Source organism: Sturnira hondurensis, unplaced genomic scaffold (genome assembly GCF_014824575.4).
Source record: "Sturnira hondurensis isolate 20B ecotype Veracruz unplaced genomic scaffold, ASM1482457v3 Scaffold0007217, whole genome shotgun sequence".
Classification (NCBI taxonomy): domain Eukaryota; kingdom Metazoa; phylum Chordata; class Mammalia; order Chiroptera; family Phyllostomidae; genus Sturnira; species Sturnira hondurensis.
The window spans coordinates 809,386-833,082 of NW_028079848.1; the positions used below are offsets into that span (position 1 = coordinate 809,386).

At 45.9% G+C, this 23,697-nt stretch overlaps 1 protein-coding gene across 2 annotated transcripts in view; it reads left to right on the forward strand.

Moving 5' to 3' along the window:
- Nucleotides 1–23,697, forward strand: part of OLFM3 (olfactomedin 3) — a 156,032-nt gene that overhangs the window by 122,383 nt on the left and 9,952 nt on the right. For both annotated transcript variants that reach the window (XM_037051310.1, XM_037051308.1), the window contains exons 2-4: nt 5,533–5,679; nt 9,449–9,604; nt 14,443–14,662. In XM_037051310.1, the coding sequence (XP_036907205.1) occupies nt 5,533–5,679; nt 9,449–9,604; nt 14,443–14,662 (523 nt within the window). The remainder of the gene's footprint in view (nt 1–5,532; nt 5,680–9,448; nt 9,605–14,442; nt 14,663–23,697) is intronic.

Genomic DNA, 23,697 nt, shown 5'->3' on the forward strand with positions numbered 1-23,697 from the left:
AGTCATCAGCGTGATTAGTGGTGTTTCCGATGGTAATGAACTACACACACCGTCCCAGGTCCAAGGTGCAGGGCTTCACGACTGCCCAGGCAATGCCAGCAGGGTTATCCTCCTGACATGGAGAGGAGCGGTCCAGGGAACTGGGGTGGCGCCCCAAGCCTGTCTGAACTCAGGCTGTGCTGGCACCAACCTCAGCTCTGCAGATGAACCCCATGACCTTGGAGCAAGTTTCTTACTGTCTCTCAGCCTCAGTTTCCTCATCCACCAAATGGCCAGAACGCAACCCCTCATTCAGAGGGTCACTGCAGCATTCAAAGGCAATGACGGTGAACTGCCAAGCCACGCTTAGAGCTGTAAATGTTTGCTATTATCCCGCATGTTTTGCTGACACCCGAATACTTGCACTTACAAGTTAAAATGGAACAAATCTTTCCTGATCCATACCCCCCAAACCATCTAACTCTTTCCCTCCACAGCAGGTACAAGCTGGTTTTATTTTGATCCTCACTTTAAAGCCTGTACAGGTGCCCTACAGGACAACACTAAAGACACTCATAAAACTCCCCTGGTTCACCACTAGCCCTGAAACAGAGGTTTATATCAAAGCCCACGGGGCCGTCAGGCACTCAGCTCCTGCCTTAGCTTTTTTCTGTCTTGAGTTACATTCTTCTGGCCAGAGAGGTTTGCCTGGTTGGAGTGGAGATCATGCACACCAACTCTGTAGTGGAGGAGGTCCTGACTCTTCTGTGACTCCCAGGAAGACAACTGAAAACACACACAAGGCTGAAGTCTCTACTTCCACGAAGCTGACACTTAGGGCGGGGGTGGGGGGAAGGATGCTAGATGGACATCAAACTCAATCGGCCTGGCCCACCTTCCTCCTCCCAGACAGCCACCGACACCCTGCCCTGTCATGATAAGCTCCTCGCTAGTTTGCCAGCACTTGGCAGGTGAGCGTTAGTACCAATGTCTCCTGGGTTTAATAACTGCCATTTGCGCTGCTGATAAAGGTATGTGAATGTTATAATTCGGTGGCCCGGGCTCCTTTATCCAAAAGCTAAGTTTATTCTAGTGACAAGCCTTAATTTTCTGACATTTTATGTAAATGGAAAAATGTTAATTCTGTTGAGTAGAAAAACTTACTGCCTGGAATAAGTATCTTTAATTGAATATATTGGGCTGACATTGGTTAATAAAAATACATAATTCTCAAGTATACAATTCTATAATACATCATCTGTGTATTGTATTGTGTGTTCCCCACCCCAATCACGTCTCCTCCCCATACCATTTACCCCTTTAAACCCTCTTCTCCCTTCCCCACCCCCTCCCTCTTGTAACCACACACACACACACACACACACACACCACCCCCCCTCACAGGCACAGACAGCAGTATTTTCGGACATTTTGGAGGTTTGCATCCAATGTTAGCAGAAGCCTCGTTGCATCTACAGAACCAATGTCTAGACACCAATCCCTCTCTGTTACTAAGCTTCAACTTTTAATTACATCATCGAAACTACCCTGCTAAGCCGTTTCCATCTCCATTCTGTAGATAATGTGTTTGCATTTTTTCTTTAATAAAAAAGGCAATCTTTAAGATTCGATCTGACTGTAATAATATATAATTCTGAATACATCTTTCTATCCCAACTGGATATTCAGGTATAAATCCCAGGAGGAAGGGGTGAGGGGGATGAAAAAAATTATAATGAATCCAACGCCCCAGGAACAGCAGCATCGAAGACTTCTAGGCACTGGCCAAACACTGAGTTGGTGGGAAGAGCCTAAAAAGACAGGCTTGGCACCATTCGCTTCTCACTACAGACCAATGACAAGGACTATGACATCTTTATGAGTTCCTTGGGCGTGTGAGTTATAGCTTCCTCCATATGTGTTCACGGCTACTGTTGGAATGCCCACCACGACCCCAAGTGACTATGGCTAAAGCCCTTGAAGGGAAAAGGAACTCTTTTTCCTGTGCTTTGGTTGCTGGTACATGATGTCCTGCTGTGAACCCCAGAGACCGTAGGTCCCAGACTAGGGCAGATCCGCGGAGAGAGATGTCAGCCTGGTTGGTCCTTTTACAGAGTCGTGTCCAGCCCGTCTGCAGGCAAACCAAGTAGCCTGGTATTTCTGGCCACTTTGCAAGATAGTGCTCTGCTGGCCGCCATTCACCTCCCGCTCTTGTTTCTCGCCCCTCCAAGGCCTCATGCCTCCGGCCGGATTCACCACACACTGCTTTTTCTAGCTTAAATCCATCATCCTCCTCTCCCAACCACAAAGAAACAGCTCTCTGTCTGCTGAGTCCCTGGCACCCTCACAGGGCAGCTGAAGGCTCTCAGGCCCCAGGTGCAGAAGTGAGCGGGTGCTGGCGAGCAGGTGGCCCACAGAGCCATCTATTTCCACGGGAAAAACAAATTCCGATGCAAACTGGACGGTTTGCGCAGGGAACATCTGTTCGGTAGTTCTTCTGTATCTGTGTGACTGACCTTTAAAAACCAGGTCTGGGTGCTCAGCATCGCACTGCTCAGACGCAGCACCGCATGGTCCAGTAAGGAGGCCACGGGAAGAGGTGAAGACGGGACCAGTCCAGACCGGGCTGCGCCCCACGTGAAAATGCACGCTCAGTGTCACACGCTCAGCACAAAAAAGGGAGACACAGAATGCAAAGTATCAGGTGAATAATTCTTACATGGATAGCATGTGGAAATGAAAATACTTGGGATATATTGAGTTCAATAGCGTAGGTTATTATAATTAATTTACCTGTTTCATTCTCCCTTTTTAAGCGTGACTCCCTAGAAAGCTGTACACAGCTCATGGCTCTCACAATGTCTCTGTTGGGAGGTACTGCTCTGGAGCACAGGCTGGCTGCACGCTCAGANATGACAAGGACTGTGACATCTTTATGAGTTCCTTGGGCGTGTGAGTTATAGCTTCCTCCATATGTGTTCACGGCCACTGTTGGAATGCCCACCACAACCCCAAGTGACTATGGCTAAAGCCCTTGAAGGGAAAAGGAACTCTTTTTCCTGTGCTTTGGTTGCTGGTACATGATGTCCTGCTGTGAACCCCAGAGACCGCAGGTTCCAGACTAGGGCAGATCCGCGGAGAGAGATGTCAGCCTGGTTGGTCCTTTTACAGAGTCGTGTCCAGCCCGTCTGCAGGCAAACCAAGCAGCCTGGTATTTCTGGCCACTTTGCAAGATAGTGCTCTGCTGGCCGCCATTCACCTCCCGCTCCTGGCTCTCGCCCCTCCAAGGCCTCATGCCTCCGGCCTGATTCACCACACACTGCTTTTTCTAGCTTAAATCCATCGTCCTCCTCTCCCAACCACAAAGAAACAGCTCTCTGTCTGCTGAGTCCCTGGCACCCTCACAGGGCAGCTGAAGGCTCTCGGGCCCCAGATGCAGAAGTGAGTGGGTGCTGGCGAGCAAGTGGCCCGCAGAGCCATCTATTTCCACGGGAAAAACAAATTCCGATGCAAACTGGACGGTTTGCGCAGGGAACATCTGTTCGGTAGTTCTTCTGTATCTGTGTGACTGACCTTTAAAAACCAGGTCTGGGTGCTCAGCATCGCACTGCTCAGACGCAACACCGCATGGTCCAGTAAGGAGGCCACGGGAAAAGGTGAAGACGGGACCAGTCCAGACCGGGCTGCGCCCCACGTGAAAATGCACGCTCAGTGTCACACGCTCAGCACAAAAAAGGGAGACACAGAATGCAAAGTATCAGGTGAATAATTCTTACATGGATAGCATGTGGAAATGAAAATACTTGGGATATATTGAGTTCAATAGCGTAGGTTATTATAATTAATTTACCTGTTTCATTCTCCCTTTTTAAGCGTGACTCCCTAGAAAGCTGTACACAGCTCATGGCTCTCACAATGTCTCTGTTGGGAGGTACTGCTCTGGAGCACAGGCTGGCTGCACGCTCAGAGCTGCCCCCTGCAAGCTGTGTGCCACGCACCCCCCCCCCCCGCCCCCGCCACAGGGCCATCATGTTCTCTCCTGGGAAATGGGAACGACAGTCCTTGTTTCTTCGGACCCTCACAGCGGCAAGACCATGGGCGGAGGGAGGGGCACCCCTTGGACTAGGGCCTGGCCTCGACCGGGCAGCACTCCTCCGCCCAGGCAACTCCCAAAGGGACACTCAGTGGAGAGACACACTGTCAGAAGCCTCGGAGCAGGAGAGGTGGACGAGGGGTGCCCTGGGACATCCCTAACAACGACTCTTTGCACAGGGAGTGTGCAGTTCCCCACCCCCAGGCCTGGGGACAAAAAGATGAGGCAACTTATCTTTGCTCTGGACAGAGTGCACGTGAGAACGCAAACAGGAAACACCCACTCTATCTTCCAATATATCTGGCAGCTGGATATTAAAAAAATGGTTGAAATAAGACATGTGAAAGGCAACTAACAATGCTAGACAATACACAGGAAACACCTCATGAAGTACGGACAGTCCTTCCGAAGACGTGGAAACCACGAGGGCGGGGTAAATGGAGTTTTATAATGCAGGAGAACAAGAGTAAGTCACGTACGAAGCAGGGTGGGGTGCTCTTAGGACACATCCAGGCAGACCTAGTTGGAGTTAGTTTCCTGTAGGAAGATGCAGGAGGCAAAAATGACAACAGTCGGGAGGCAGACTATGGAAACGAAATGCGGTTCAGTGCCGGGTCCTAGGGAGGTGGGGGATGACTGCACAGAGTGGAGAGACTTGCCCCGCTTGGACGCTGCACCCTCTGCAGCGCGGGCCTCCTGACTTTTACCCTCTCTTCCCGCGGGATACCTTTCCAGCGTGTTAATAACTGGCCTTTCAATTCATGGGAATCTCCTTGGGATAAAGCTCTGCTTCAGAATATCACACACAAATAATAATCAGAAAAATAATTTACTAATAACCATTCACAGTTGAGGAGGGCGAGCGAAGAGAGCTTCCATAGAAAGCCTGGTCACGTGTGTCGAAGTGGTTATCAGATGCTTCCCAAGGTGCATCGCTGTGTCCAAATACAGCGAAGGCGTTAGGGAGAGGAGTGGGATGGACGTGCACTTACTAACTCGGAGCCTGAAGACAGAGAGATGCTCAGCATCACGCTGTCCAGATGCAGCACCGCATGGTCCAGTAAGGAGGCCACGGGGCTCCCGCAGCCACGTGAAGAGGTAGCTGTTGCTTCTGAGTGCTGATAAGGAAGGTGTGACTGAATGACGCTGGGCTGTCCGTGCTAACTGTTCACTCGCTTTCTTTCTAATGTTAAAGAACAGAAACACAAAGGGAGAGGTGGGGGGAGGATACATAGTGATGGCCTGGACTTGACTTGGGGCGGTGAACACACCATGCAGTGTACAGCTGACGTGTTGTGGAATCGTGCACTTCGGTCAAGCAGTGGCCTCCCAACCCATTCCATACAAGGAAGCAAAACTTGAATTATCATAAAGATGCTTTGCTTAAAGCGCTCCGAAGCTGCCTTCTCTTTACCCTGTAACAGGGACTGTGTTCTGTGTGCTGCCGTTGCTTTCCACAGACTCAGATTAGTCCCAAGGAAGGATGGCAAGTGTACAGCTCCGCACAGGACCCCGACGGGCGGTGCATCTGCACGGTGGTCGCTCCGGAACAGAACCTGTGCTCCCGGGACGCCAAAAGCAGGCAGCTCCGACAGCTGCTGGAAAAGGTAGGTGTCCCGGGTGTCCCCTGGGCACTCTTTAATTGCAGTCCACCGCGGGGAGTGGGGGAAGGCAGGGTAGGGATCAGGGTCCTCCCAACATGTGCCCTTCTCCAATAAATACCCCCATGCTGTGCTCTATTTATGTGACTTTTTACTTTTTCCAACCTCGTTTTCTTAGAACTGGCTCTCTGTCATCTATCTTGATACCCAGTTATTGTCTTCTTGAGAAAAGAGAGAAAAAGCAGGAAGTCGTAGTCTGTTTTCAGAAATCGAGCCTCACCTCTCAGGATCACGTCCCAGCTATTTGAGTTCAGATTTCGGTTCCCAATATCAGGCTCACAAGGAGGGTAAAATAATGGTCCGTGCTGTGCAAGCTCTCAGGACAGATCATGAATAATTCCAAGTATTTATCATCATCCTCTCAGCCATGCCTTAGAACATTAAGCTCTTCAATTTCATTCAATAGCATTCTCTCTCCATGTAATTTACTTAAGCCAGGTCCCTAACCATCAAATGTGGAATGCCCTTCATTTATTCCCTTTTCCAGATAAAAGTCAGCTCATGAAAAGTTATTTATGTCTAGTGTGGGGAGAACAAAACAAAACAAAGCAATCCATGCTTTCTTTCGATGATTCCCATTCAGCCCTCTACTGTGTGGGACTCTGAATACCGCAGGCCAGATGGGGTGGACCGACTGGTGGGAGGACGATAGCCTCTTAGAGTTTCCAACACCATCATGGATAATAAGATAAATCAGGTAGCCTGTGCTTTTAGGGTGTGTCATGATCCGCAACTTACATTCTGCCCTCTCTCCTTCCCATGACCACCCATGCAGTGATGGCAACGGGTGGGAACTTTTTATAGGAAACTAAGAGAAACTAGAAGAAGAAAGCATCAAATCTGCTGTGACTACAGACACTCTTGAGTTTCCGCAGTCTCGAGCCAGACAGTGGCCTCCTCCCACGGCCCTGTGTGAAAATCGGGTCCCTCTGTGGGCGTGATGGGAAGTCTACTGACGCCTTAAATGTTAAAACTTTTTTCCATGATTTTATACAAAGATTCGTCTGTTTTTCCTCCTCCCCCCTCAGAGCTATCATCATATATTGATTCTCTCCTAAGTTTCTTTTCATGATAAGATCCCACTGTCCCTGTCCCTTCAGTCTCTGTGCTCCAGACAAGAGTGAATGTCATTTCATTCAAATTGATGACCCTAGTTAATGTGCCTCTCAGCTGTTAAAAACCATGACACAAGCCATGATTCATCTTGGGTATTGTCTTCCATCTTGTTCAGAGACAGATTTTTTCCATCCAGTAAAGTCACAAAGTAAAGTTTTGTGACTTTACATGATGAACATAAAGTAGAAATTTTTATCCCAATATGAAAAAAAAATCTCAAATATATATGGAAGACAATATGAAAAACTCAAATATATAGTTTAACACTATTTACTTACTAGGGAAATTGATTATATGGGTAAAAATATTTACTCCCTTAATTCAATTTTTTTTAAATGAAAATGTATTTCTCCCTCAGATTACTGATTTCTCAGCTCCAATCTTTTTTTACTTCTCTACTGAAAAGTATTTTGAAAACATTACATTTATCCAAGAGGCAGTTACTGTGCTTTTAATACCGTCTCAGTAATTTTGCAACGCACTAGAGATTTTTTTGAATGATGCTTCCTCAATGTAGGAATGACACAAAATTAATAGAGATTTGGGAGCCAGGTCATGCTGTGATCTAACTACAGAAAGAAGATGGAAACTTTCCTTAAAGTATTAAAATGCTAATTCCACACTAGCTACCATTGGAAACCTAAGTTCATTTTACCCAATAGATATTGACTGAGCAATTATTCTGTGCCTGGTTCTGTGAAAGGCTGTGGAGATCAAAGACGCAAGGAGGACATAGCTCCCGATCTCATGGAGCTCACGGGACGGCAGGCACTTTTCTGTCCCCACCCAACACACTCATTATACAGTTAGTCTTAATATAAGTGAGACCGTAGTTGCTACGTCCGGACGAGATGGGGCAGAACCACGGACCACCAGAGCAGACACAGAAATGGAGAAATCTGGCCTTCTCTGAGAAGAGGGGCAGAGGTACCGCCGCCAACCACGGCGGGAGAGTCCTGAGCTTTTCTGCATTGTCAGAAACATTGTCAATTATGCAAAGTCACTGGGTGGACAGGCCTAGGCTTTGTGGCTTTGCTGGATGACAGAAATCTGTCTCTGAACAAATGATCTCTTCCTTACTTGTAAGTCACAATTTTTGCAATAAAAATGACTTTTTACTCATGGTATATGTTTACATATAATATACACACATATGTATTATATCCATATAATGCTTATATGTGTATATAATAAATATGATATACATATGTATTACAAATAAGTGAAATAACTAAAAAATGTATAAAACAAAACAAAAACCACCTGAAATCACACTACCATATTTTTGCTGTCCATGATTTCATTTTTTTATTTATGCAAGAAAATTCTTTGCAGAAGGATTTATACACATTATGTTTACCAGGACCTCTTTCTACAATATGTATTACTTCTTACCCACACCTCACACCCCACCAGAAACTAGTGTTAACAACCTAACCTGTGTTCTTTCGCGCCTTCCCCACCTTTCCCCATGAGTGTTCGCTCGTCTGCTCCATTTTCTTTCACGTATGTGCAGGCATTGGTGTGCATGACGGAGAATTTGATTCAGAATTTAAAAACCAAGTTATGTCCTTTTTTACGTTTGCTTTTCTTACCTCCTTTTCTCATGGAAATCCCCACCATGTAGAGCATCGCTTCTCGAAATGTAACAGGCCAAGGGCTCACTGGGGGATCTCAATGAAATGCAGAGTCTGATTTCCAGATGAGATGCTGCCTGTTGGAGACGCTCCCGGGAGGAGGCCCGGGTGACTGCTCTGCAGAAGGTACCGGGAGCAGCAGAGGCACCGAGATCTGTCTTGTCCTTTAAAACGGTGCACCCCACTCCATTCCTCAGTTCCTTTAACAGGTCTCCTGTTAGAACCTTTCGTGGGATTGTCAGAATGTTGCTACCACACAGTTAGAGTGGCCTGTCCTCATTTCCACTTCTAAACAGCCTGGGGCTCCGTGGGCCTGGGACGGTGCCAGGAGCTTGTCCTGTGTTCACTGCCCGCCCCTTAAACACGCTGCACAAATGCCGTTTCTCAGGCCTCTAAGACAGCAGGCTCTGCAAGGTAGGAGGTGTTTTCGCAGGTGTCTGAAGACCTGAGGACCACCTCAGCCTCCCCTCTGGGGGCACCTCCAGGGCAGCTTGAAGCAGCTGTCTGGGAGTGAATGCATGCTAGGTCTGTTAGACATGAATTTCCATCATTCACAATTGCCACACATCACAGATTTTGAAGAAGGCAGAGTTAGTATTTACAGAAACAACTTATTTCAAGTTTCAACAGAACGGGGCATTGATAAGCTTACAAAGCCCTGGAAGAAAAATTCTGTTTTTTTAATGCATTTTTCTGACATATTAAATTTTTATTTATAGGCAGTCATTTCTAATGCAAGGATGTCCATTTTATTATTTCCTGCCTAGGTATAATTTTCTCTGGCTGAATTCTTTGAATGTTTAATCATAAAGAATTGTCCTTCTAAAAATATGTCATGTGGAAATACAATTACGAATTTGGTATTTCAAGTGTTCTATATTAATGCTACTTTTGCTCTGTCTGTAGTAATTGCACGACCTGTACACAGACAATAACCGACAGTTAATGTTCTTGTTTAACAGGTTCAGAACATGTCCCAGTCTATTGAAGTCTTAAACTTGAGAACACAGAGAGATTTCCAGTATGTTCTAAAAATGGAAACCCAAATGAAAGGGCTGAAGGCCAAGTTTCGGCAGATTGAAGACGATCGGAAGACACTAATGACCAAGCATTTTCAAGTAGGTCTGACTCCTGCCACCTTGTCAATCCAAATGAGACACAGAGCGTGCTGGGCAGCCAGCACAGCAGGCAGCTAGAAATAACTGCGCACTGGCCCGTGTGAGCAGGGGAAAGACGCCCTGGGGACGTCAATCACCTGTCCACGGAGACTGACCGTTAGCGGGTGGGCAAGCACAGAGGGCTTGCTATAAAAAGGAGTCTTGTCCTCCAGGAGCAAGGGGCAGTTTCTGGATAGATTTTCACTTCAGTATTGATGACAAGGGGAAATCTAAGGGAAAGTTAATAATTAAATCTATCGGGGTTTTTTTTCCAATGACTTTACGCTCTGCTAATATGAGAAATATTGAGAATATAAATAATTAAAAGAGGCAATAATACCATTATTAATAGCCAAAGGAAGAGGGTCACTTCATGATTTGATACCAAGAAAGCCTTCTTTCAGACTTTAAGTGGTTTGTTGGCAATTATTAAGAAACACTGAAAATGGAGAAATGGTGCTTTTAATCATGCTGTGTGGAATTTTATTAACTAATGTTAGTGTCATAGATTAAGACGAAATCCAACTACGATAATACCACCTAAACCTCCATTAAAAAGAAAGAGTCCACCTTGCAAAAAGAGGGCACATCGTTTACAAAGCACATTTTGGTTTCATAAACGTAATGGCCTCGGCCTTCCCTGCCCGTGAGGAGGTGAGACCCACTGCTGAAGGTCAGGGAGTGGGTCCGGACTCAAGTTCTCGGTCAAGCTCACACACCATCTTGGTGGCAGAATGCTAGCCAGGGACGTGCCAACAGGAACTCTGCAGGGCACATTTTACGGAGGCAGAGATTCTGTGGCTTTGTCATGTTCTTCCGGGGTGCTCGGGAGCCTGAGAAGTACGGGAAACGGCTTCCACTGAACCACTTCCAAATTTTTACCTAAAAGGACAAGAGGGCCGAAGTGATGAACGGCGAGGTGTAATCTGAAGAAAGATGGATGCGCAGCCAGGAGGTTAAGAAATTAGAACAAATTAAAGCAAAGTGTAGAAGGTACAGTAAATTCAAAGACTATTGGAAATCAGAGGAGAATAGAGAATGCATGGGAGGACAGTAAACAGGAAGGAAGGGTGTGAGGCTGAGGAGCGAATGAATTCATTTTCACTGGTATTTATTGAGCATGTACTGTGTGCAAGGCAGGGTGGACCCTCTGCTGGAGATACAATATACCACTAAAAGGCAGGTAAAACAGAGTGAACAGAGGTATAAACATTATTTACCAGCACAAAGGGAAGAGGAATGTTGTTTAATTTTGTTTACAGATCAGAAGAGTTAGAAGGTTTGGCAATACTCAAGAACTCCGTTTTGGACTGATACCCTTCTCCCCAGTAGGAGTGTCTGAAACCCCAAGATCTGAGATCGAGAAAGCCGAAAGGTTTTCCGTGTCCATTGTCCTTGTTCAGGATGGCAGTGTGGACTGTGGGCAGCAATGGGGGCCTGGCCGGGACCACCAGCAGGGCCGGAGGTGGGCAGCTCATCACAGAGCACCCCCAGGAAGGAAGACAGAAGGAGGGGCACTCGGGCTTCTGGGCACAGAGACAGCATCCAAGCTCAGTGTGGAGCTCTGTGACACCAAGGGACAGCTTGAGGCGGCCAGGCGACCATCACCAGGATGAGTGACATAGGTGCATCTGTGGGAACTCCTGGGAGAAGACAGGCAAGCAGAAACAAAAAGATACAAAGCTGAGAGGCACACAAGGAAACAATTGGCCTGTTCCATAAGTTTTCCTGCCAACGGCCAGGCGACCAATAAAAAAATTTAATTTTCAGGCAGCACATGACATAATGATTTTTATTGTTCCTACTCTGTGTAATCCAAGCAGAGAGTGAAGCTGTGTGTCAAAGTCCAAATAGCAATAGTGATGATAACACTGGGTCTGTGAAGAATTACAATCACTCAGCACAGAGTAATACATTTAAAACATTCTATGTCAACTTATGTAACCCTCACCACGGTCCCATCAGTTAGTTAGGCGCTGCCTCTGTCCCCACAACGCAGATGAAGAGAGTGACACTCGGGGAAGCTGAGCAATTTGTCTGGGGTCACACATTTCAGGTGTGTCGGGACCCCCAAGCAGAGCTCCTGGGTCACACCTCCTACAGTCAGCACCATGGCCCCTCTCCAAGTAGACCACAGGTCTGAACACTATTGAAGAATCATCAGATGATTGATATATGTTTTCTGAATTTATTTCTTCACTAAGTCCTCCGACCATGAGTCAGATTTTGCTCTAAGGCAGGGGGGTCAAACTCATTTTCACCAGGGCCAAAGGTAGAGCTCCTTGCCCCTAGTCAGGGAGTAGTTACAGTTACACAGACCCAACATTGCATTCGGCCCTTTGAAGCAACTGTGAGGCTGATGTGGGCCCTGGTGAAAATGAGTTTGACACCCCTGCTCTACAGGCTGCGGTGCTGTCTTTGAGAAGACATGGACCACCCTAAATGTAAGTTTAACATGGAAAAATACTTTTAATTGGAAGGAACTCCCCCTCTGGCGTACCATTTTCAACTTACGAAAAAAGGTGAATGCATGAAGCAAAAAAAGCATAGAAAACGTACAGATACAGACAACTGTCTAAAGATGACTGAGGGCCCAGGGGGAGTGGGAGGCAGAAGAGGGTGAAGGGGAATACATGGTGATGGAAGGAGACTTGACTTGGGGTGGTGAACACACAAGTCAATACACAGGTGATATGTCATAGATTTGTACACCTGACCTACATAACTTTATTAACCAGTGTCACCCCAATAAATTCCATTTAGAAAACACTAAGTAGGTTCATTCTAATGTACTCTTTAAGATGGTAAGTGTGTTCTGGTTACCATATGGGAGACTGTCACTCTTACGTGAAGAGGCCATGGCTGAGCAAGGCAGCCAGTGCAAACTCTGCTGGAGGAGCAGCATAGTAGAAAGCAAAATTCTAGAAGGGATTAGGAAACACGCAGCTGTGCTATTCGATTTTAACCTTTTTAAATACTTGATATGCACCTTGGCTGCGCCTTCCATTGCTCTCTGACAAGTGTCCAGAGTTTCAAAATTGACTGCCAATAATCAAATTGTGCATTTTTGAAAAGGTCCAAAAATATAAATAACCTCTTTTTTTTTCAGTTCAGGAGGGGGGAAAAAACTGCCACCAAAATTGTGACACTGTGTTGCTCTCTTTTCAATAGTCTTGTAGTACACCCTAAAACTCTTCACTGAAACAGTTGCTATGTGCAATGTACAGCCCATGGTACCCACAGAGCTAACCCTCTTCCTTGAACCCCTAATGAAGCAACTGTGCCTTCCATTCAGGATGTCACCAGGTGCTCACAGCAATAAGTTTATTTCAGGTGAGCCACCAACATGAGCAAAGCCCCACAATTCTGCCTTTTGACGGTAGTATTTCTGAATCTTTCTCAGGAACTCAGGCTGTGTCTCCTCCCACTCAACATGGCCATACAGGCAAATCCAAAGAATTCCCGGCTTACAGAGTATAGAGCAAGTAGAAATGCCCCCCCCCCCGCCCCGCTAGAAACCAGAGCCCATCCCTCATGGTGGCAGTGGGAGCTGCTGCTACTTTGATGCACTTACAGCAACAGCATCTTCTCCGTGTCACTGTAAAAGGCAGTTTCCAGCCCCTTAAATTGGCTGGTGTGTAGCGTGATTTCTTCTCACACCACCTACGGGTTATTCCTAAATGGGCACCATAGTGACTGCTCTTTCCACCGATGAGATCATCTGCAGTAAACTCACAACTGAATCAAGGGCAGAAAAGGCTTTCCCCCACCCCCGCCAGCAAGTTCAAGGAAAAGACGAGGAGGTGACACATCTAGAAGATGACGGTGGAGCTGCAGGTGTGGCTCTGTCCCAGGTGTGGCTCTGTCCTGTGACACTGGGAGGGAGGGACAGTGTCTCAGCAACATGCACGTCTTGCTCTCTAGACCAAAACCAACGTACCAGTTTCTCATAGCTATGTAGCTGGCCACCTGTCTTTGTGCTATAACCCAGGAGCACCTCGGTCCCTGAAAGGGTCAATGCAGCACACGGGTAAGCCAGGTGCCCCACCTACATAAAGAGCTCTCACACATGATCTCGGCTAAGGCAAGTGAGGTTGGCGTGGGGGTGATAGTTTAAAATGGCAAACAGCAGCATACATTTCTTCGTGCTTAGAGAAATGGTGCAGGATTGATCACGCTTGCTGAACTTAACCTTTCTAAGGACACTCTGCTAAGATGGATTCTAAAGACAGGGAGGGAGGCTTGGGCGAAAGAGGGGGGGCAGGGTGAGGAAAGGCCACCAGTGGAAAGTTCCACTAGGGAAAAGCTGTTTTCCCAAATTTCCTAGGAGTCCCCCTCTACAAGGAATAATCAGCAAATGAACGATTAGATATAACTGAACCGGCACAGGACATCGGATCTATTTGTAATAATTCATACTTAGAAGGTGGACCCTCCTTGCACGCTCCAACTAAACCATGCATTGTGGGCTTCCTGGTTTGCTGCCAGAAAGTGAGATGGTACCTACATGTTTAATCGCTACCATAGGAAGCTTCTGTAATTACGGTGAAGATCGATTTGTGTCCCAGAAAGCCCTGTAACCATTTAAGGAGAGGTTCTCCTATTGAAAAGATAAGTGGACTTACTACTAATGACCACGCGGCCACTTCCCGTTTTCACAAAACACCTCATTCCAACCCTCCCCCCCCCCAAATCAATAAGGCATTTTGAATCCATTTCAGTCACCCCCCTCTCGGTATCAGACTAGACGCGTGGCCGCTGAAATGGCTCTCGTTGGAACACTGCGCTGCTTTCCACAGGAGCTGAAGGAGAAGATGGACCAGCTGCTGCCCTTGATCCCGGTCCTGGAGCAGTACAAAACCGACGCCAGGCTCATCACCCAGTTCAAGGAGGAGATCCGGAACCTGTCCGCCGTCCTCACGGGCATCCAGGAGGAGATCGGAGCCTACGACTACGAGGAGCTGCACCAGCGGGTGCTCAGCCTGGAGACCAGGCTCCGCGACTGCATGAAGAAGCTGAGTGAGTAGGGCCACTGCGCTCGTCTCGGTTGGGTTTTCTGTGGTTTTCTAGAAGACGGCTTTCATGCAGTCGGCAAACAGTCAGAAACGCCTGGTTAGAGGGTAACCAGGGCCTGCTTTCAAAGTGTACCGTGTTTCTTAATGGCTTCGGTGCACCTGGGAACCCAGTGGTCTTTGATAGACAGCTTGCCCGGTTTACAGATCGCCCTGTTACGTTTGAAATAAGTAGTCCCGTAAATATAGCCCATTCCATCAGCTACACCAATGGAAATCGGTTTTAATAGATAGATAGACAGACAGACAGGGTGTGATGATCAATCGCTGCTTGGCCAGGGGAGAGGGGAGGCATTTCTGGTTGTGGGGAAAGTTGGAGAATGTAGGAAAGGAAGCTGGGGGCAACGTGAAACAATGATTAAAGCCAACCCAAAGACCCCACACCCTGCAGAGCTGCCCGCAGCTGCTCTGGCTGATGTCAGAAATCACAAAGAGAGACAGACAGGCACTATTCTGTAGGGGGCCCAGCATCGGGGGACCTGGGTCTTGGACTACAGTTCTTGACCGAACCTGGAGGGAGTTCACAAACTCTTCATTGCGTCCATGGGCTAATTTTTCAATTGAAGGTGTCACGGGACTAATCTGTAACTTACTGCAGAATAATAAGTGGTAAGGAAGTGAATAAATGGGGGCCATAAGCACACTTAGGAACAGTATTTTAGTTGTTGACATGAGACATGCGGTGGGGGAAGAGAGGCAGGGAGTAGCTTAATGACCACAGAAAAGTGTTTTCTCAAGGTAAAGAAAACGTTCTGGAATAGGAAATAAACGTAGAAAAGGAGTAACAAATTTAAGGAAAACCCTTTCCAGTACGAAAATTTCAAAGGGTGAATGTGCTTTACAATAAAACTTGAATGAGTTCCAAGAACATGTGAAAGACCCATCAATTCACTCTGCCATTCTGAGCATCTCTCAATCAACCTGAGAAATAGGCTTGCACGCCGAGACCAGGCTCGTACTGGTCGCATGTCCTTCTCTCGAGGTCTGTCCAGTGCAACCGGACTCCACCAAAGCAAGGACGGGTGACAGAAAAGTTGTACCTAGTCAACACCGCGAGCCCCACCTAATGTGTCGGTGATGGTTTTGAGGGACTGACAAGGGAAACTCTTGGAATTGGCTCGGTTTTAGAAATGAACTTCACTTCTAACATCGGCACAAGCAGGTCTACAGTGGTTTGTACAAAAAAATAATGCCATAATTAATCAATGATGGTATAAGAATGAACTCTGTGGTTCGTGCAGTCGCGACTGGAAACCTACTTTTCCCCCGCCCTGTGCTCGCTCTGAGTTCACGTGGCTGGACGTACCGTCTGCTGCAGCTGGAAATCCTAACTCCCCACGGCGCTTCCTCTGATCTGCATGCCTCTCCCCACACTCTATCTCCAACGGTGAAAGTGATATTTGAGACAAAGAGAGTTAATCTAAGTAAATGCAACTCCAACCTACTTCTTCCTACTAGACGAGGCAAAGTGTTTCTGTGGGGCCCCCCTTGGGCCTTAGGGCTGTGACCTGCGATACATATCTTTTTATTCATTTTCCCCCATAGGCCAGTAAATTTGAAAGAATCTGTCAAAGAAACTGCATTAATTAGTTAATATTTGTTTTTGTTTTAACTAATCAAAAATACCCAGCAACCAATATAGATACCAAACCGCAATAAAACTAGTGTCTAACTTTCTTATTTAATGAGATGGCCACTCTTCGAGTTAACTGATCTGACCTTGCGAACTACGGAAAATAGTAGTCACACGCCATAAACTCGCGCGAGGCCATTAGCAGCCCGCAGATCCCTGCTCGCTCAGCAGAGAGCCCGGCGCCACAGGGGTTCTGACACGTTCGTGCTTTCTGTCCCGGGGACTGACTGTTCCCCACCATCACGCCGAGTCTGCGTCGGTTAATGCAGACGGTCACCAAGGGAGAGTCTCCTGACCAGAGAGACTGTTCATCAGCTGAACCACTGACCCTGATGACAATGTAGACAACCTGCTCAGATAAAGACAAACAGCCCTCATAACAGGAAACACAAAGCCGCATGAGCCCTGAAACAGTAAATAAATAAATCTCCCTATTTTCCCTTAAAAAAAGATTGACTCCAATATGAAAGGAGGCATCTAATAAGATACATGTAGTGTATATTATATATCTATCTATCTATATATCTATCTATCTATATATTTGCAGAAGAAAACACAAGCATATAATTTTGAGTGTCATACCAAGTTATAGTTTTATTAACACTGTACTCCTTGGAAATTGGTACGGATTAAACCAAATCATCTCTGTGAACCCTTTTAATTCCATGCCTAGTATTTTTAAAATATATTTTATTGATTATGACATTACAGTTGTCCCATTCCCCCCTTCACTCCACTCCACCCTGCACATACCTCCCCCACCACCCCCCCCTTTCGTTCATGTCCATGTGTCACAAGTTCTTTAGATTCTGTATTTCCCATAGTATTCCTGCCCTCCCCCCTGTCTATTTTCTACCTACCATCTATGCTACTTATTCTCTGTACCTTCTCTCCCTTCTCCTCCTCCCACTCCCCTGTTTCTAACCCTCCATGTGTTCTTCATTTCTATGGTTCCACTCCCGATCTAGCTGTCCTCTTAGTTTGCTTTTGTTTTAGGTGTGGTTGTTAATAACTGTGAGTTTGCTGTCCTTTCGTTGTTAATATTTTTAATCTTCTTTTTCTTAGATAAGTCCCTTTAACATTTCATATAACAAGGGCTTGGTGATGATGAACTCCTTGAATTTGACCTTATCTGAGAAGCACTTTACCTGCCCTTCCATGCCTAGTATTATCTCATAGGCAAGTGCCCAAATACCAAAATACCAGAACACACGAACTCAGAAAATCCAGGCTAATCCACATGAGGGCCATTTACAGGAAATGCAGGAAAATAAAAAAACATATCAGAGGGTCAGGGTTCCAGAGGGTCTCGCCCAGGTGCCCTGCTGCTCAGATCTTGAGTGGGACTTGAGACAACCATGGTGTTGGCAATGCAGTCACAGAAGCAAGGCTCACTCATCAAAGTCGCCTCTTCCTTCCCCACAAAAACCGCTCAGCACAGGGGGAATGGATTGGGAGAGAAAGCAAAACTGTGCAGCCATGACGAATGCATTTCTCCTTACCTTGTCAGTGGGTTGGCCTTTTGGGAAAATGTCACAGTGCACGTCCCGTGAATTTTAAGGTCACTAAAAAACAAACGAGACTCATCGCCTGCAAGCTAGCAGTTCCTCCCACACCGGACAAATCACAAGCAACTGAGACAACGAGAGCATCATTGGGCTCATTACTGCTGGAGAATTCAAGTTTGGGTGAAAATAGAAGTTAGAAAAAAAATGCTTCAACAGCAATGCACCCTAGTGGCCTGAGTGAAGGACAGCAATGCTCTTTCCTAAATGCTTAGTCTTCTACTACGAGAGACTGAATAGAATAAGGTCCCCTGTGCTTAATTAAATCCTACCATATTCCCTGACAAGCAAAAGGTAATTGTATGCATGTGAGAATTTAACTGGAAACACAATGAAAGCGCCTGCGCCCCCCTGGGGCCACCAATAGGCATTTAGTGTAGACTACAGTCAGCCTTCCAGTTCCCAGCCTGCACCCTCTGCCTCGCCTTAGTTCTGTCTCACAACCAAGGTTTGGTGCCCTCCAGTGAAACACAGGGCACACCTTTGCATGAATGCTGCAGCTTTGAATCTTCACATCCAATGGGAGTGACAGTAACATTCAAAACTTGAGGTCTCAAGTAATAAGTTTGGGTTCTTGCCTGTACCATGTTCATGCCAAATTGGTTTTGGCATCCCAAAAGGGAATGGGATGTCCATGTGGTCATCGTCATATCTGCACATTCAACACATGTGTAACGAGTCCCCAGTGTGTGCAGGCACTCTGCCACGTGTCGGGGCTGCAAAGGTGAGCAGCAGCCTGGGTCCCTGCAGGGTCACAGAGCTTGTCTTTAGTGGGGACAGCAAGCACAAGAAAGACAAGCAGCATTCACAGCGCTTCTATGTGCGGTCATTCCGATCACCACCAGAATTCTGGGTTAGGTCTTATCGTTGGCCATCTTTTGAAAACAGACTGCTCAGTTGGAAGTCCTTTGCTGGAGGCATGTGTTGGAGGCAGCAACTTCAAACCCAGGTCCTCCTCTGTTTGAAGACTGAGATGGTTCCCCACATAGCTGTCTTTTGTCGGGTGCATGCAATAACAGAGCAACTCCCCGGATGCCCCAGTGATTTTGACTCAGTACACAGAACCCAAGGGCTGTCGCGAGAAGCCTGGGAGTCTGTTCTGACTCTTCTCTGAATGGCGCTTACATGCAGGCACCCCATTGTCCCCTACCCCTGCCCCCCAGCAATCTCCCAAACCTCCTTTCCAGGCACCCTCACCTCTGCCACCCAAATCCCAGCCTATTCCGCTGCCCCTCAGTCACAATGGCCCTGCCCCCACTGCCCTCATCTGAAGTCCGTTCCTCTCCACCATGCTGGACACTACAGTCATCTTTGCAGATCTACTCAGACCACACTGCATTCAAGCAATTTTCCTTTGAAATGAAATCCAAATAAGTTTGCATGGTTTGTCCCAATGACACAAATTCTTATAATTATTTTATTGTTGTTCAGTTATAGTTGTTTGAATTTTCCCACCACTCCTCCCGACCCCAGCCAAACCCACCTCCCTCCCTTCCTCCCCCCCCCTTAGTTTTGTCCATGTGTCCTTTATAGTAGTTCCTGAAAACCCTTCCTCCCTCCCCTCTGTTGTTAGATTGTTCTTCATTTCGATGTCCCTTGTTATATTTTGTTTGCTTTTTTCTTTTATTAATTATGTTTCAGTTAAAAGTGAGATTGTATAGTATTTGTCCCTCACCGCCTGGCTTATTTCACTTAGCATAATGTCTCCAGTTCCATCCATGCTGTCACAAAGGGTAGAAGCTCCTTCTTTCTTTCTGCTGCATAGTATTCCTTTGTGTAAATGTACCGTAGCTTTTTGACCCACTCATTTACCGGTGGGCACTTAGGTTGCTTCTAGCATTTGGCTATCGTAAATAGCGCTGCTATGAACACTGGGGTGTATAGGTTCTTTTGGATTGGTGTTTCAGGGTTGAGGACATGGATTTTGCCTAAATCTGCAGTACTTTTCTCTCAAGTTCCCACCGTGCACCCACTCTGAACTGGAGCAATTCTGTTCTTCCAGTTCCTCAACAGTGTGTCTACTTTCACCACCTCCTAGACACACAACTCCCTCTCCCCCCGCAGCCTGAGCCTTTTCTCTCCCACTTCCTCCCACCCACCCACCCAAATTCTAACACTTTTTTGTTGCCACACACTAGATGCCCACTTTCCCACGGGCCTTCCCGGGTGGCTCTTAAACATGATCAGACATCGCTTGCATGGTCTCCTAAAAACTGAAAATGACAATGTGCTTCTTTTTTTAATCTTTACCCCCTTATGGCCTAGTTGTCCTTGTTCTGAGAGGCCAAGGCCTTTTGCATGTTATTCTACCTAAATCTTTGTAGATTGTCATAAAAGATCTAAAATGCAATAGGCAAAAACTAAATGTCTATTCTGTCTTTGAAAGCAAACATTACTTTTAAATTGAAAAGGTTTACGTTGCCTTCAAGAAATAAATTGGTGTATGTCAAACATAAAACACTTTATCTTTTACCAAACCAAAAATGGGTGGGGAGGCGGGGATAAAGGCAACAAAAATGAAGCCCTTTTCACCTTTGATTCGGTGGCCTTCTGTTCTTTCTGTGAGGCCAGGGCAGGGTGCTGTTCCAAAACGCCTGCTATGTGCCTCAGCGTAGCACTTACAGCAAGGAACACTGAAAATCTCAGTGAAAGTGGGAATTAAAACTCAAACGGTGTGCCTGGAGTGGAGAGAAGTGAGACGTAGTTTGCAAATATAATAGGGGAAAATGACCAAAAAAAAAAATTCCTGACAGTTACGTTCAGAAGACCTGCAAATGAGTCACTTACCACAGACAGGTCTGCTGTCCCTGAAATTCTGCACTCTGACATTCAATGCAGAGTGTCCCATGTCCACTGACTTGATGATGATTCACGCTTCTGGAACCCTGGAAGCTCTACTTATTTTAACACATTTGGAGATCGTGGTATATTTTACTATAAATTGATTTATAATTTATCTTTTTTTTATATCCTATGTTTTCCTCGATTACAACTAAATTGAAAGCCTTTGCAGGATATAAAAGCTGTGTTTTCAGAGGCAGGCATACATTGCCAGATTATTTGGGATTTCATAATATAGTTCTGCTCCGTTCAGTTTGGATATTAAATAGGCTGTGCCTTAAACATATATTCATAATATAAGCTTGATCCCAAAAAGGTTTGAGGCAGTCTTTTAAAAATAAAACAGGGGTGAAGTTGTGTTAACTATGGAACACAGAGGTATTCTGACACCCATTATTCTTGGTCCCATGGACCAAACACCCCAGTGCAAACTCGTTCTAGGTCCAATCTAGGATAGCAATTACTACAGTCAGTCTGACCTTTCCCTCATCACTACAGTGGGTCAGATTAGACACTCAAATAAAGGGTTAAGTAATAGGAACAGTTGCCCTGGCCAGATAGCTCAGTTGGTTAGAACATCATCCCAATATACCAAGGTAGCGGGTTCGATCCTCAGTCAGGGCACAAACAAGAGTCAACAAATGAATGCATAAATAAGTGGAACATATTAATGTCTCTCTTTTTTCTCTCTTCCTCCCTCACTCCTTCCCTCAAATCAATAAGTTTAAACATTTTTAATAAATAATTGAAAGATTTTTATCATCAAATGTATAGAAGAGGTAAACTTATTTTAAGTAACTTCAATAGATAAGACTTTAAAAATCAGATCACATCTACTTCTTGCTACATGAGTTCTTCAATGGCCCTAAGTAAAAAAGAAATAACAGTCTGTCATGAAACAATACTCACTATTCCATTTAACTTACTTATATGATCATGGCCTTAGGATTCAAATCCAGAAGCTATTAGTCCAGGACATTACAAAGTACAAATATATATTAAAGAAATAAACAAAAGAGAAGACAGATGTCGTTAATGCTTCATTGCTCCAAACTGATCTTCCTGCTGAATGCCAAAACACATCTTTTCCTGAGCTACAGATTGATAAATATGGACTGTAATTGATATTACAAAGTCTAAAAGGCATCCAAAAGTAAGATGGTCACACTCTTCCACTACCTATTCAGTATATTTTCTGAATATACAGAACCGTACAGACAAAACACATTATGAAATGCTAATGTTCTCATATGTCTCACTGCAGACAAGACCACAGCAAGAGAAAAATCAATGAAGCAAAACTCCGAACTTCTTTCTGTGCTTTCCACTTTCGCAGGAACATTCGTCTCCCAGGCATTTGGGGAAATTGTCCTTTCTGCCTGGTGTCCCATGTCCTCATGGAAAGTGAGAGTGAAGTGAGAGAGATCACCATTTATTTGAAGAAGAGCTCATTTCGGGGAGCCAAGAAATAGAAATGATGTATACTGTTTATTTTACTTTACATTTACAATTCCTGCCCTCCATCGGAATCAAAGAATACCTGTGTTTCCTTAGCATAAAGATCCACAACATTTTAACGACCAAAACAGCCAGTGTTTATCAGTTCCTGCAACTTTCATTTTTATCGATTCCATCTGACACGATGAACCTCAGCTTAGAAATCCAGTACGTGTTTGTAAGAGAAACGGCTACCAGGATGAAATCAACAAGAGCCCTTTCGTATTTTGCTTCCTAGGAATAAAAGTAGATGGTGATGATGATGGTGACAAGAGTGACCTTATCATCCTGGTGTGTGTGTGTGTTTCACTACAACCACCAATACTGCCTTCTCCCCAACAGCATCTAAAAGTTTGTTGATTGTGTATTCAGTGGACATTCTCTCAGATTAACAAAATGTCAAGCTCAGACCATCCATCTGACAGATGAAGAAACCATCCCGGAAAAATAGCTGCACTATCCAATATTATGTGATTATGTATTATGGCGGCTCGGATGCAAAATCAGCTCTCCTGACATCCACCTGATCATTCGAACCGGGATGGAACGCACCACACAAAGTGTATTTCCTGGAAAGTTGTGGAGGAAGAGGCAGACAAAACGGACCGTCTAAAAAAATAGATAGGCATGATTCCTCATGGTTACTACATAGATTAAATTAGCATCTACCCAAGGGTTCATTTATTTAATTATTCTTTCTTTTATATCATTGGTTTCTCCCTCTCTATGAGATTATTCCTAAACAGTCTTTCCTTAAACAGTGAGATCAGTACAGTAGAAATTTCCCCTAACCCCATATTTCTCTACCCCCTGCCCCTGCTTCTCCCCCGAAAGAGTCCCTCCTGTAGCTCCTGCTGGGGTTTACACGCAGGGATGTCCAAGCCGTGGCCTGCGGGCCCCATGTGGCCCGGGATGGCTATGAGTGCAGCCCAACACAAAATCGTACATGTACTTAAAACCTCTTTTTGCTCATCAGTTTTCATTAGTGTTTGTGTATTTCCTGTGTGGCCCAAGACAACTCTCTTTCTTGCAGTGTGGCCCAGATATGCCAAAAGGTCGAACACCCCTGCTACATCACCTGTATGCTGTATTGTGTGTTCACCCTGCAAGTCAGGTCTCCTCCTATCACCATTTATCCTCCCATAACCCTCTTTCATCCACCCTCACCTCCTTTCCCTCTGCTCATCCCCAAACTCTTGTCTAACCCGGTGAGACACACGTCACGACTACTGGTACCCGTGAGACACTGAGAGGTAAATACTGTCCAAGCCCCCAGAGAATGAGTGACAGGATCAGGATCCAAATGTGGGCACTGAGCCTTCTCCACCCGTAACTGATCCACTGCCTGGACCTCCATCCTTTCCTTTCCAGTGGGTGGGTCCACATCTAACCTCGGACTGAATAGCCTGTTATGTGAGAGGTCTCCCTACTGCCCTGGCCTGAAGC